This window comes from Plecotus auritus (genome assembly GCF_963455305.1).
Source record: "Plecotus auritus genome assembly, chromosome: 4".
NCBI classification, from domain to species: domain Eukaryota; kingdom Metazoa; phylum Chordata; class Mammalia; order Chiroptera; family Vespertilionidae; genus Plecotus; species Plecotus auritus.
In genome coordinates, this window is record NC_137775.1 from 42,309,204 (window position 1) to 42,324,182 (window position 14,979).

The 14,979-nt window shown below is 37.5% G+C and overlaps 1 protein-coding gene across 5 annotated transcripts in view; it reads left to right on the plus strand.

Annotated features, from left to right (window-relative positions):
* The window catches only part of ATG5 (autophagy related 5), a 132,246-nt gene extending 118,006 nt beyond the window's left edge, over positions 1–14,240 (plus strand). For 4 of the 5 annotated variants that reach the window (XM_080664273.1, XM_080664276.1, XM_080664274.1 and 1 more), the window contains one exon: positions 11,000–14,240. In XM_080664273.1, the coding sequence (XP_080520399.1) occupies positions 11,000–11,136 (137 nt within the window). In that variant the 3' untranslated portion in view covers positions 11,137–14,240. The remainder of the gene's footprint in view (positions 1–10,999) is intronic. The other variant, XM_080664277.1, reaches the window with a different exon arrangement.
* The last annotated feature ends 739 nt before the right edge of the window (positions 14,241–14,979 follow it).

The following is a 14,979-nucleotide window of genomic DNA, read 5'->3' on the forward strand; positions in this document are numbered from 1 at the left end:
CCAACTTAGGTTGAAAGCGAAAGACTTTAAGATTGGGTGTGTTTGGATAAGAACTGGCTATCATCACATGATAGAGAAAGTACTTCATAAAACTTATGTGGCACCATTGTCTACTCCTTTAAGAAATGATTCATGCATGAAGGAATTTTGCCTTTATTTCATCACATGAAGGTAGAATATACTAATAATTATGAAGACGTGCTTTAGGTCATTGTTCGTGTGGAGTAACTAATGATGCTTTGTGTGTTTCTTTTTATTGTTTTATAAGTGACTAGAGGAGTTAGCCAAGTTAGAGGTAACAGGAAGGAATCAAAGGTGAGCTCAGGTAAATTTTTTCTATGGTGTCAGCTTTAGTTAAAATGACTCAGAGCTAAGCTTCTGTATGAGACCTGAAGTGAATTTTTTTCTTTGTTCATTAACATTAAAAACAACAACATATCCACAAAAAACAGCAAAAGTTAAAGCCCAAAGCTTTTATTCTTTTACTTGGGAGAATACAGAACACCTGTAAGCTTTGCCCAATCATATTTCATTTCCCAGTTTTCCAATTATAATGTATAAAAACCTAGGAGGTTAGGCTTTAAGAGAATAAAAGTGTCTGCCCATGCTTTGGTTAATCCTCTTTAACAGTTGGGCTGTTTCAGTTCTGAATTCATATGGATATTTTACAAATTGATTGTATGTGTAAGGAAAAGCTTACATTCCATGGCAAATTAATAAGGATTCCCTGCATGACTCTCATTGACAATTATAATCCTGTAGCTACTTGCCTTTTTTCATTTCCATTTCTGCCCTGCTACCTGGGAACTTATTTACCTTGAGGCCCTTCCCAACCATTTTAATTTTTGGTTTCCAATTGAAGTTGTAAATTTCATTATTCATCATTAAATTTCTTTGCATTATACTGTCTTCCGGCACTGGGGATATTAAGATGTGTAAGACATAGTCCCTACTTTTAAGAAACTTTGGTCCAGTTGGAGTGGACAGAAAGGTATACAGATGTGGTGTATACAGTATATGCAAAGAATAGTAGGAAGCACCTAGAATTGCTGTTTTATCCATTCTGGAAAAGTAGTGAAGACTGAGATAAGTCTTAAAAGGTGCGCAGAAATTAGATGAAAAGGAGCAACCAGATCATTAAACCAAATGACCACTGTAGAGGTGGAATCCTTCACCAGCTACCCAGGAGCTGGTTAAGGGGTAATATTTAGTCTAAATAGTCTCTATTTGTTGAGGACTAGCCATAGTTTTCTACTTGTCTCCTGTAAATATGAAGGAAATTTTCAGTGAGGTCAGAAATGTGGGGAAATTACTGAGGAACTAAGTGACTTAAATTTGATCTTTTTTTTTTTTTTTTTTTTTGCCTAATTAGTACATTGGAAGATAATTTTAACAACTTTAGGCTAAGGTAGTCATAATATCCTATTTAGGCATTCTAATTTGTCATATATATTGCTATATTTTTTTCTTGATTTCAGAGAGGAAGGGAGAGGGAGAGAGAAATAGAAACATCAGTGAAAGAGAGAATGATGGATCACCTGCTTCCTGCACACCTCACACTAGAGACCGAGTCCACAACCCGGGCATGTGCCCTGACCAGGAATCGAACTGTGACCTCCTGATTCATAGGTTGACACCCAACCACTGAGCCACGCTGCCAAGGCAATATTGCTCTATTTTTTTATATGCTTTATGAGAAACCACAGAATAGTTTCTACAAAAAGTAAGAAAAGATAATGTATTCATATTTTTTCCTCCTTTGCTCTATATAATATGGTTAGATTTTGTTTATGAAGTGAGTTAGCTGTTGGGGGTTACAATAATTTTTTTTCAGACATAAAGCAATTAGAGCAAAGAAATATCTAAATCTCATGTTATTCATCTAAGACAGATCCTTCTAGTTGAAGTTTGAACCAACAATAGACAGTGCATGATGGCACTATCCCCAAAGACATGGCATTTCCATTTAAAAACTCGTAACACGGAAATACAGAACCTACAAACCTCATCAGAATTAGGGTTTAGGAGTAAAAGTAATAATGGTTTACAATTTTAGTAATTCTTTTTTCACTCGTTTAGAATTTGTTTTCATTCTAATATCCCTTTTTTATCTTCAGTTTTTTATTTGGAAGATCATTTCAGTATGGGTTTTTTTTGTGTTTTTTTTTTCTTTAATGTATCCAGGATTCTTATTCTATGAAGTAAGGATGTTTCTTACTACCTGCCTCCTAGCATGTGTTTAAGTGAATGAAGTTTGTTTAAATGAGATTTTATAATCGTATCATTCCAAGGTTTTACAGTGAACACTTTTTGTTACTGTTGTTTTCTTATGCGTTGGATAGTATCTTTTTCTCAAATAAATGTTTTTTGTTGTGGTGGTGGTGGGTTTTTTTTAATAAACCCACTGTGCAGAGACAAATACTTATTGATGTTTGGCCTGTGCACAGAGATGTAAATGTATGCCGAACTCTGTATGGCAAGACTTCCGTGCCCTGATAGTTACTTTTTTTAGAAATTAATTTCTGGACATGATTAGAAATGCTGGAGGTGGGCTTTGTTGAGGAAGAAATAAGCTACGGCATCTCCATAGTTAATATGGCCAGCTGTATTATCATTTACTTGTCAAAGTGTATTAAAAGTAAAATCTTAAGGCTAGAGGTCTGAAAATGTTGTCTGATAGTGAAAGTTTTTTATTGAAGAATAAGCCACGGAACACACATTGATTTGAAGTTTCTAGCTTTTCACAAGTAGGTCCCTTTTGTAATTTTGCTGAGATATTGAGCCCAACATGTGGGACTGGGTCACTGGGCTCTAATGGGAGCTTCACCCTTTCAGTTTCATATTAACATATTCTGCTCTTCATTGTTTTTTCTGCCTCACTGAATGTGTATTTTATATTTTAAAAAAGATACAGTATTATGCACAGTGGGAATTCAAAAAGGTTTTCATATGTAGCCCTCAGGAGCAAAGATCTATACTCAAGTTTGACAAAAGCAATTTGTTAGGCTCAGTTTTAACTTGATAATTGTATTTTCTCTTCTTGAATTTATCATTATGCCACCAAATTGTAAACTGAAATGAGTCCATTTCTTTGCCTTGACTGTTTTATTTTCCCTCCATCTCTGTGCTTTGTCCGAACACATGGGTAACATGGACTAATGTTGGTGATCTAGAATCTGTTAGTGAGTTAATCCATTGACATATGTCTTCTAAAATCAAGGAAGTAATAAACTGATTATTTTTGTTATTCTCCATTAATGAAGATGAGGTTACTGGACTTGTCAGAAGATGCCTCTGATTTCCCTCAATTATTGTTCTTTACCTAAATCTCAAGAAGTTAAATGAATTAACATGGCTTTTTAGAAGTGGAAACAGACACTTGCACAATTAATATTTCACCTTTAGCACCAAAAAACAAAATTCCCTTAACAAGATAATAACACATGCAGGTGATTAAAAGCTAGTCATCTCTTCATTAAACTAAGTCCTGTGCAACCTCAGTCTGGCCATGTATAAACTGTAATTATCGCCTATATTTTAAATGAAACAATTCTGAACTATTCTATTGTTCATACTTGACAAATATTAATGGGCTTTATTATACCCAACTGGAATTACTGGTTGTTTTATGAAACCAGATCAAAACATTTGAACCTGTATTTTCAAAATTGTAGGAGGGGTGGGGGAGTAAATGAAAAAGTTTTAATTTCTAACTTTACCACATTTTTATTTTATTGTTAGTAGGCTTTTAGTTTATTTACATGGTCTTACTTAATTTAATACAGTGTCCTATTTATAATTATAGCTAATTATATGGGATTGTTTTTTAGTTTAAATTTTGGGTTATATCCTCATTATGAAATATAAAGATTATAAGCAAAAGTCAATGAAAATTAACATGGCCATGTTTTGAAAATCTTGTATAAAATGTTAATAGTCAAGGCTCTGGAAATATTATAGGCAGAAATAATTTTTTAAAATATATAAAGTTTATGCATTGAAAGAGATATGTGGTATATATTAACTGTGATAGTACATGTTCATTAAGACCTGTACGGCTAAGTGAGTATAGATCCGGAAGAAGTTAATGTAAGTATTTTTAAATGAGTTTGTATTTCTCTGATAAATAGCACTCTCCTTCTGTTTGTGATCATAGGATAAAAGCTCTGTAAGCTTGTATATGTTCATTTTTACTGCTACATCATGTAGTGTGCTCTTAAGATTGAGATCTCATTCCCCAGGAAGCATTTCTGTCTAAGATTAATTGCCCTTTTAAAATCAGCGTTTGATGTATTCCTTTGGCTATATCCTGACTTGGTTTAACCCTCTTTGACCTGACCTCACTGACTATTACCGCTGAGGCTGAGTCAAAATCCTTCAACATGATGTATGCACTTCAGATTTCAGCCTGTGGTTTTTCATGTCGATGGATTCAATTAGTTGGCATTTTACTAATGAACATATCAGAGGTTACAGAATTTGTCAGCCAGAACAAAATTGTTCAGACCAGTGGTAATCAAAGGGCTCATCTCTTTATTTGTTTAAAACCTTTTCAGAAGTATTCAGTATTATTTAGAAGTTTTACCTTCAGCATCACACATTTCAAAAGAGCAAACCAAGTCATTTTCTGCTGAATTATAAAATGTAAATGTGAAGCCACAAGGCTAAAAACATAGTTACAGTGTATGGTGTTAGATTTCTATTATTCCATATTCACGAGTGTGAACTAAAAAAGAAAGTTCTTTATTTAAACTGAAAATTTCTGATTAAAATTATTTTCCCATGAAGATATATCAGCCATTTCTTTAGTTTCCTTTAAATTCAGAGATTTCACATATTTAGTATACCTATTAATGGTAAGAATGAAACTTACGCCTCTCTCTAGAATCTCAAGTGACCTGTTTTTAAAGACAGTTAGGTCATATTCCTTGTTGAAAATTGGCTAAAAAATAAGGGTTAAAATGTAGATTAGGATGGGGAAGGCTATGAGCCATTGCTAATAGAAATCTCCAAAAGACAGATTCGTCACATACTGTGAGTTCTTAAATAGTATTTTTTAAATGTATAGCAAAACTTTTGGAAGTTGTGCCCACCCCCACCCCCCGCCGCCCTCCACCCCCCACCTTCCAAGAATGTTTTCATCTTTTAAGAAAATAAGAACCTTACCTAAGGCCTATTAAGCAACATAATCATAGTACAATAGGGCTCATTTGACTTGTCATGATGTGCTCTACCGCATATACATGTTGGGAGCACTGCTGGCTTAATCCAGAGGGTTTACAACACTTGAGGAATTTTTTAAAATGTCATTCATTCTGTTGTTTGCATAATGATTTAGTCTTTAGATTTTTGTTGCTATCACTTTTTGTCTTAACACATTCATAAAATTCATGTGCCATACTGCATAATAATATGCAGAGTATATATTAATATGAGGTCAAATTATAGCCTTTTGCATGTTAGCAGTAAAACAATTATTCTCATAACTTTGTGTTCAGGAAGAGAATCACAATGAGTGTTTACTTGATACTAAACCATGACCTTTCAAAAACTGATCTGTCTTCACTATTAGTAATACATTTGACATGTATTTTTTTAGGGAGTGAGCGGAAGGGAGGCATGAGGAAGAAAGTCACTCAGTTTTTTGAATACCTACTATGTCCAAACCCTGTGCTCAGTTCTTTACTTGGCTATCCCATTTAAACCTCCATGCAACCCTGAAGATTAGAATTCTTTATCCACACTCTAAGATGAGGAACAGACTCAGAAGGTTAAGTGATTTGCCTATTAATTTGAAACTAGTGTGCTGATTGCAATCTAAGAGAAATATGTTCCTGTCTCGGCATTAAAGACTCATATAGTCTTGGCCAGGTGGCAGTTAGTTGGAGCGTCATCCTATGCACCAAAAGGTTGCAAGTGTGATTACTGGTCAGGGCACATACCTAGGTTATGGGTTTGATCCCAGATCAGGGCACATGCAGGAGGCACCTTATTAATGTTTCTCTCCCTCTCCCTATCCCTTCCTCTTTATCTAAAAATCAATTTTTTAAAAAAGACATATCCTCAGGTGAGGATTAAAAAGAACAAGAATGCTTTAAAGTAGATGTTAGTTTAGAATTGAATTTGTTTTTATCAGGCTATTGGTGATAATACAAAATTATGATACATTTCAATCTTATTTCATAATACTTGGACTTAAAAGTGAGAAACACATAAGAAATGAAATTTTATTCTGATAGTCTCTGTATTGATATGATCTCTTTAAGTGAACTGAATTCCAGCTCTATCTAAAGAAAATACACATCTTTGACATTTGTTTCTGTCCTTTTCCTTAAGTCACAAACCCAAAGGATTTATGAATGACTGTTTTTATATTTACAAGATTAATTAAGATAATTAGTTTAAAAATTGCTATGTGGACACCTGGCCAAGTGGCTCAGTTGGTTGGAACATCATCTCATATGCCAGAAAGTTGTGGGTTTGATTCCCTGTCAGTGCACATACTTTGGCTTCAGGTTCAATCCTGAGTCAGATGCATACGGGAGGCAACTGATCCATGTTTCTCTCTTCCTCTTTCTCTAAAAATCAATAAAAACATATCCTCGGGTGAGAATTTTTTTTAATTGCTGTTGACATTTTATAAAATAATGACATGTACTCTTCAAAGTGGTCAAGATTACGAAATACTAAAAACTGTCCAGAGTTTAGAGAAATGAAAATTAAGGGCAATGTGTGGTTCCTAGACTAGATCCTAGACTGGAGTAAAAGTAAGGTGATTGTTGATAAAATTTGAAATTATTACATAATACGAGAGGCCCAGTGCACGAAATTCATGCACTGGAGGGGGGGGGGTCCCTAAGCCCGGCTTGTGCCCTTTTGTAGTTCAGGACTCCTCGGCGGACATCCCTTTTGCAGTCCAAGACCCCCTTGCTCCTTACTGCCCGCCTGCTTGCTGCTCCTTACCACTCGACTCTCTGCTCCTTAGCGCTGCTGCGGAGGTGAGAGAGGCTCCCACCACCGCCGCTGTGCTTGCCAGCCGTGATGATTCTCATCATTGATGTTTCTCTCTGCTTTCCCTTCCTCTCTGAAATTAATCTGTATCTACATATCTGTATGTCTATATATCTATATATCATCTATATCAATATCTGTGTCTATCTACTAGAGGCCCGGTGCACAAATTCATGCACAGGTGGGGTCCCTCTGGAAGCACACTGACCACCAGGGGGCAGCTCCTCTGTTGAGCATCTGCCTCCTGGTGGTCAGTGCGCATCATAGTGACCAGTTGTTCTGGTTGTTCCGCCATAATGGTCGCTTAGGCTTTTATTATATAGACTAGTGGCCCAGTGCACAAAATTCGTGCACGGGGGGGGGGGGTTCCCTCTGCCCAGCCCGCACCCTCTCCAGTCAGGGACCCACAGGGATCAGGCCTAAACCGGCAGTCGGACATCCCTCTTGCAATCTGGGACCGCTGGCTCCTGCCTGATCGCCCCTAACTGCCTCTGCCTTCCTGCCTGATTGTCCCTAACCCTTCTGCCTGCCTGCCCCTAACTGCCTCTGCCTGCCTGCCTGATCACCCCTAACTGCCCTCCCCTGCCGACCTGGTTGCCCCCAACTGTCCTCCCCTGCTGGCCTGGTTGCCCCCAACTGTCCCCCCCCCTGCCGGCCTGATCTCGCCCCCAACGGCCCTTCCCTGCCAGCCTGATCACCCCTAACTGCTTCTGCCTGCCTGATCACCCCTAACTGCCCTCCCCTGCCAGCCTGATCTCGCCCCCAACTGCCCTCCCCTGCAGGTCTGATCTTGCCCCCAACTGCCTTCCTCTGCTGGCCAATTTGGTTCTGATTGGTCGGTTTCTATGCCAGTCAGCGTCAAACGCTCCGCCTCCTAGGCAGCCATTGGCTCCTCATGGTTTACCCAGGTTTGGTCCTTATTGGTCAGTTTCTATGCCAGTCAGCGTCTCTGGGCCTATCAATGGGGCCTGATCAGAGAGGCAGGGCTGATCAGCAGCCCTGGTGGAGGCCTGGAGAGAAATGGAGGTGTGGCTGCTGGCCAGGCCTGGAGAAAAAGAAAGAGGCAAGTGCTGATCAACAGCTGCCACACAGGCTATGGATCAGACCCTGCTTCTCTCTTCAGGCCTCTCTCCGGGCCTGATTCGCAGCCCCCCTCAGCAGTCAGTGCTGGGTCACTGCGCCTGCAGCCGCAGCAATGCTGGGTCACCGCATGCTTCCTCAACTACCTGTTAATCACCCATTCTGAAATCTAGTACCCCATCTCCTCTTTTCTCTTTTACCCCAAAGTGTCATAGATACCCAATGTTGCCTCACTATCTTTGGAGGTTTCATGCTTATTTGAATTCCCCATATTAAAATTTTCATTTTCTCCTATTAATCTGCTGTATGTTGTTTGTATTACAACAAGCCAAAAGAACTAAAGGGCTAAGGGGACCTTTCCCCCTGTCCCAACAGTACAGTCATGCTTTGTTGTTATTTATGGTAGCATGAGTTTAGCATATATACTTACTTCTTGGCTTATCTGGAAACATTTTGAATTTTTGTTGTTGTAATAACCAACAGTCTGTATAGGTAGGGCTCTTCTATATAGTCCTGCTAGCCATTAAAAGCTAGTCTCAAAAAATTTATTGTGACAGTGTATTTTACCAGCAGCAAAGTTATCCAAGCCCTGAAAACCTTTATTGACTAGTTACTAAGGTGCCAGGCACTGTGGGGGGCACTGGAGATACAGTGATGAATAAGAGAGAATCTGTAACTACTCTTACCAAAGTAATATATTTAACATTTTAAACTGTTGTGTTGACGGATATAACTAGATCCACTTCCTTCGTTGTCTAAATTTAGTTAGTGACACTTTTTAAGCTGCAGATTAAAAGTGGCCTAAAATTAAAGCGTAGAATCAGTGCTGCCTATTCAGGTTTGTGATAATGTGATTCACTGGGTTAATCGTGTTTATGTTCTCCAGCATCTGTTGTACAACTTAAACTCCAAGTATCCTTTTGGGTAACAGGGCTAGTCTTTTGCCTTTCAGACACACACTATCACACACTATGTTTTATTTGCTCCCGCATTTAAATACTTTAGGCAGAGTATTTTGGATACTGAGTTGTAACTTGTTTCTTCTACTCTGTTTCAGAATATCCAAAAGTGACTCTGGTTTAAGGAAAAACTTTACAGATAAGGAACTTTTACTCTTATACCACTGCTCTTTCATTTTTTGACTCAGTGCTAAGTAGGAGGAAGATTCTGAGAATATTAAAATATTTCAAAGAAATATATTATAAGAATATAAAGAGAACTACACCGGAAATGTTTTCAAATATTCTAAGAAAGATTTAATACAGTAAAGTTTGGCAATCTAGAATTTACGAAGTATGAATCATTCCAGATGGCGGAAGGTGTATCCATTTGAACATTTTCTATCTTCTCAAAGGACTAATACCCTGCTTTCTATAGTATTCTGTGTATAGCTTAATCTTTTATTTACAGATGATACTCATCATTACCAATCATTGTATTAACACTGTAATCACAACTGTGTAAAAAGCTTGTATAGATGCAACAAAGATTGGCAGACAAAACATGAAAGCATTTTTTAGGTTAGTAGTATTATGAGGTGATGTCTTTTTTCCAAAATTGTTTTAAACTATGACAGTGATTTGGGAGTTAGTTTGGAATTTTTATTTGGCTGTTTGGGGGATTGATAGTGTGTTAAGTTTGTATTTTTGGCATTCTTTTAGCAATTCTCTGTAGTGTTTTTACCCTCTCTTATTGTCAATTTGTTGATTGTCACCTCCCAGGACTTGTGCTGCCTCTAACAGGAAGTTTAAATATTTCTTTAAAAGGGTCTCTTGTTTCAGGTACCAGCCAAGCCATTTCCACCATACATCATTAGCCTGTTTTGCCTAGACATTAGAGCACTAGAGATGCAAAAGTCATTTTGAACAGAGCAAAATGGGGGGAAAGTAGGGTTTTTCCCTCTCATGTGGTTCCATTAATTCCCTGTTTCCTTGTTGTCTTCTGTCTCCGGGAAGCTGAGAGGTTTAGATATTTTATTTTGAAGAGACTAAAAGTGACAAACCAAGAATTGTACTAAAAGAATGACACTGTTTCTTTCTTTCTTTCTTTTCCTTTTTTTTTGCCCCCAAAAGAGTAGTTTGGTTTTGCTTTCTTTGTTTTCCTAGGTGCTTCTGTTTACTTTAAAGATTGTCAGAATATAATCCAAAATCATAAAAGAAGTAAAACTCACCTTAAATTTAATTTGTAATAAAATTTGAATTTAAAAGAGAAGTGTGAATGATAGCACCCTTTTAATTAGCGAATGGGTGTTAACAAAAGTCAATCAGGTTTCATGACTAAAACAGAAGTTCCTGAGTCAGACTCTCAGTTCCTTCTCATTAAAACTTTAACTCTTATTCTAATAATGTCTCTAAAACTTTTTGAAATGTATTTGAACAACTTTATTGAAAATTAACCTACAGCTCCCATCTGTTTTATTAAACATCTTCCTAAACACAGATCTTATTCTTGATGATTTCTACTCACATATCTATTTTATTTGTTTTAAATATGTATGACCTACTTCATGTACCCGCCATTTTTAATTACCATATAGTACAGTTTTTAATGTATAGCTAAAATAAATTCTGGTCAGTGGGTACAATGGGCTGTTTTCTCCACTATAGTTTCACTAACGTCAATCTTAGGTAAGCACAGTAATTAAGAAAGAATGAATACTTTCACATATAGCAACAGAATTTTTATCAGAATTCATTGTAACCCTCAGGTTTCTGTTTTGGGTGATACATATTGCAAACATCTGAACTTTCTCCATGTCCACATTTCCTGCTTAGGAGACAGACCAGGTTTAATCTGTTGAAGCTGTAAAATGCATCTAATTCATTAAGAACTCTTAAAAGACAGATTATTTTTTTCTTCAATTGTTTTAAGTCATGTTGATTATTATTGGATTTCTTTCTTGCAATAGATGGGGAAAGAAAGAATCAAGTGATGATTCATGGAATTGAGCCAATGTTGGAAACACCTCTACAGTGGCTGAGTGAACATCTGAGCTACCCGGATAATTTTCTACATATTAGTATCATCCCACAACCCACAGATTGAAGGATCAGCTATGACAGGATTTACCAGAGCATGTTACCCTTCTGCTTCAGTCAGGTTTGGTGGAGGCAACCTGACCAGAAACCCTGCTGCAAGCCAAACAGGAAAAAGATTCCATGTCTGATAAGGGCACTGGGGCTGGTCTTGCTTTGCATCACCACTGCTTTCCTCCACTGCCGTCATTAAACCTCAGCTGCGACAGGAAAGACTTCACAGGATCACTGCAAGTCTTCTGTTTTCTTGTAAAATATAATGAAGCCGAAACCTTTGGCCTAAGAAGAAAATGGAAATATGTGCCACTCAATTTGTATTTCTGATTAACAAATAAACAGGGGTATTTCCTAAGGTGACCATGGTTGAACTTTAGCTCAAGGGAGTGGAAACATTGGTTTAATTTTCAAGAGAATTAGACTTAAGAAAGTAAAAGAGAAATTCTGTTATCAATAACTTGCAGCAGTTTTTTGTAAAAGATCAAATTACAGTAAACCCATCTTTCCTTAATGAAAATTTCCTGTTTACAGTCCGTCTATTGGTATGCAAACAATCTTGTAACTTTGATAATGAACAGTGAGAGATTTTTAAATAAAGCTTCAAAATATGTTTTGTCATTTAATAACATAAATTTTGTCACTTTTCCAGTACTTTCTGACTGACATACTAGGTCACTGTTTTCACTCTTACACGTTACCATTCAGACTGACCATCACAGCCTGGAATGAATGTAGGGCATAGGATAACCTGTCTCAGGAGCTATCATAGGTGTTCTAGCTGTTGATTTTTAAATCTGTATCTTTCAGGCGGTAAAGATATAAATAATGTTATCATTTATCTCTGCTGTTTTACCACTGTAAACCTGTCAGATCCTAGTATACTAAAGCATCTGTATAGGATAATTTTGCATTTTCGGGAAAACCATTCCTTTCTAAGTTAGTGTTTTTCATTGGCTTCAGGTCTAATATTTCACTGTGGTCCCTGGTAGCCAGTCTTTGAAGTCTAAAGATTACTGATCTCCTGACTTGCAGTAGCTCTTTCTTAACGTTACCAAAAATATCCAGAGGTTACTGGATTCTTACTCGATATAAGGGAAATTTTGTTGCACTTAATCACCACGCTGCTAAAATTCTACCAGCCGGAAGTATTTGTGCATTACACTTTGTCCATATTGAATGTTGGCCCATTTGGTTATGCTAAAAGACCTAGTATCATACAATAATGGTTTTAGATTGCACAATAAAAATGAATGTTTTTCTTATAAAAGCTATATATATTGAAGTGAGATCTCACTGGTGCTCACTGCTTCTTTTTCCCTTCTGTGATTTTTACTGATTAATAGCAGACTTATTCACAAAATGAGATAAACTTAGTCAAAGATCAAATATTCTGGAATAAAAGAGATAAGGCTCAAATAGAAATGTGATCAGAGAAGAATTGAAGCAAGTAGCAAATAACTGGCTAACGTCCATAAAATGAAAAGTGCCGTTTTAATACAGGCGGGAAAAATAGCAATATTTGAGTTACTTAAGGATAAAAAAAACCCACTGACTTGTATTTTTTTGAAAGAGGTTGATCTGAATATGATTGTTCACATTAAAAGTGTTTATTCGTCTGTTCAGTTTGGGGATTTTCCCCCTTGATGTTTTGACAGACTGAAGTGAACATCAATGGGCAAACGGATCAAAATGCCAGGGAGTGCTGAGCTGTGAAGAAGCAAGTGCGGTAAGACATAACTTTTCCACAGACAAGACCTGGGCAAGTCTCTGCTGTGGGCTCATGTGAGCTACTAATGCTCTTCCAGATTGGAAAGCAAATTTTATCAAGCCATCGCCCATTTTCACTTACTCATTCTAATGAGTTACACCAGCATCATAACTGGATTACTCTAGTCCTAGGTAAGTCAAGCCTCCAATACCAAGAGAGAGAATAGAAACACAAGTTAGTGCTGGCCTAAATATCTATTTTTGGTTGTTGTTTTTTTTGAATATTTAAATTTTATGGTTTATTAAAAATTTAATAAAGTTTCTGTCTTTATTTCTAGAAGTTAGAAATGAAATTTATATAAAGCAAGTTACCTATTAGGGAACTCATTGAAATTTCATTAGTCTTAATGCCAGTCATAAAAGTTCCTCTAAGAAATAAAAGCTATGAGGGATAAAGGAGGCTGTAGAAAAGAAAATTAGAGAAGACCATAAATCTATATGCTTGTTTAACTCATCCTTGCTAGTGAACCCCCTAAGAAAATGAAAATGTGTTTTAAAATTATTGCCATTGTTGTCCTAGCTGTTTTGGCTCAGTGGATAGAGCATCAGCCTGCGGACCAAAGGGTCCCCGGGTTTGATTTCGGTCAAGGGCACATGCCTGGGTTGTGGGCTCAACCCCCAATAGGGAGCATGCAGGAGGCAGCCAATCAATTATCCTCTCTCATCATTGATGTTTCTATCTCTCTCTTCCTCTCCCTTCCTCTCTGAAATCAATAAAAAAAAAATATATTTTTTTTAAATTATTGCCATTGTTAACCAGGAAGGAAATAAGTTCAGCCTATAGTAAATAATTGTTTGTCTTTCATAATGTTGTTTTGCATTTTGGATGATCTTAGTTCTAGCCATGGATAGAATTGAATTAAGCCCCTTATGTATCTAGAGACCTAAAGTAGCCTGATCATAATTGAATAAAATTGACCTACCAGTCTCTACAGCATGCTGATATAATGACATAGTCCAGCCAGTCTGAAGTGAACCCATGGGTTAACTAGTCCTGTTAGGTTTATTCTCCTCCTCTCAACCCCACCCCTTTCACTGGAAACTAGATAGAAATTGAGAAGACATACAAGATTTGATATTGAGTGACAGTAACTTTTAATGGCTATTTTTCTGGAGTATGTTTATGTTTTTATAGGTTATATGAGGTAACTTTTTCTTTACATGTTCAAAAAAATTGAAAGGATTATGTGAGTCATGCTAAATGATGAGTCTCACTTATTTATCATATTATTGATATTTAGGTCTGAGGTAAGTTGGTTTCCTGTTAGATGTGCCAACATAGTTGGAATAGAAGTGTAGAATCTTGGGGTATGGCAGGGAAAAAAGTGTAACATTTATAGTGTGGGGGCTAAAAAAAAAAAAAAAAAAAATACTTTCCTCTCTGTTGGCGGTGGCAGAAATGGCAACAGGTGTTAACTGGTGGAGGCAAACTAGGCATCAGTTCCGCAACCTCAGTACTTGAGTTCTGGCTAAGAAAGAATTCAGAGTCAAGACTCAAACCATAAGAGAAAGTTTTTTAGAAAGTCACACAGGTAAAAGAAGTGATCTGTAGAAGATACGGGCTTAGGAAACAAGTTACAGAGGCAAAAGAAGGGGTCTTTGGAGCTTGGGGGAGAGAGGTGGTGTATCTGGAGGGAACAGGAGGGGGACTGGAAAGGCATGAGCATGCTCCTGAGAGGGAGAGCCCATGGGTCCTCCATCCTAAGGGCTTTTAAGGGTGGGGATTTTAGGGGAAGTCCCAGGGGAGAATCTCAATGGAATATTCATCAGCTTTCCAGGTGTATCCTTTCAGAGTCATGGTCTCCACTGATTGGTCGAGGCCAGGGCAGGGTTCATTAGTCAATGCAGCTGGTCCTGATGTCAGCCATGGCATCACTTGCTGCTTTTCTGGGCCTGGAGCTGAAACACAACGAGACCTAGATGTTATCCCTAGGGGTTAATGCTTAAGGGAATGTGTGCAAGGACCCACATGGGAGTCAACATGAAGCCATTCTTTGGCCCCTTGTTTTCTCTTCCAAGGGGGTCTACTCCATGACTAGCAACATGCCAGGGGAGGGTCCGAATCACATGACTGATGATATAAAAGATC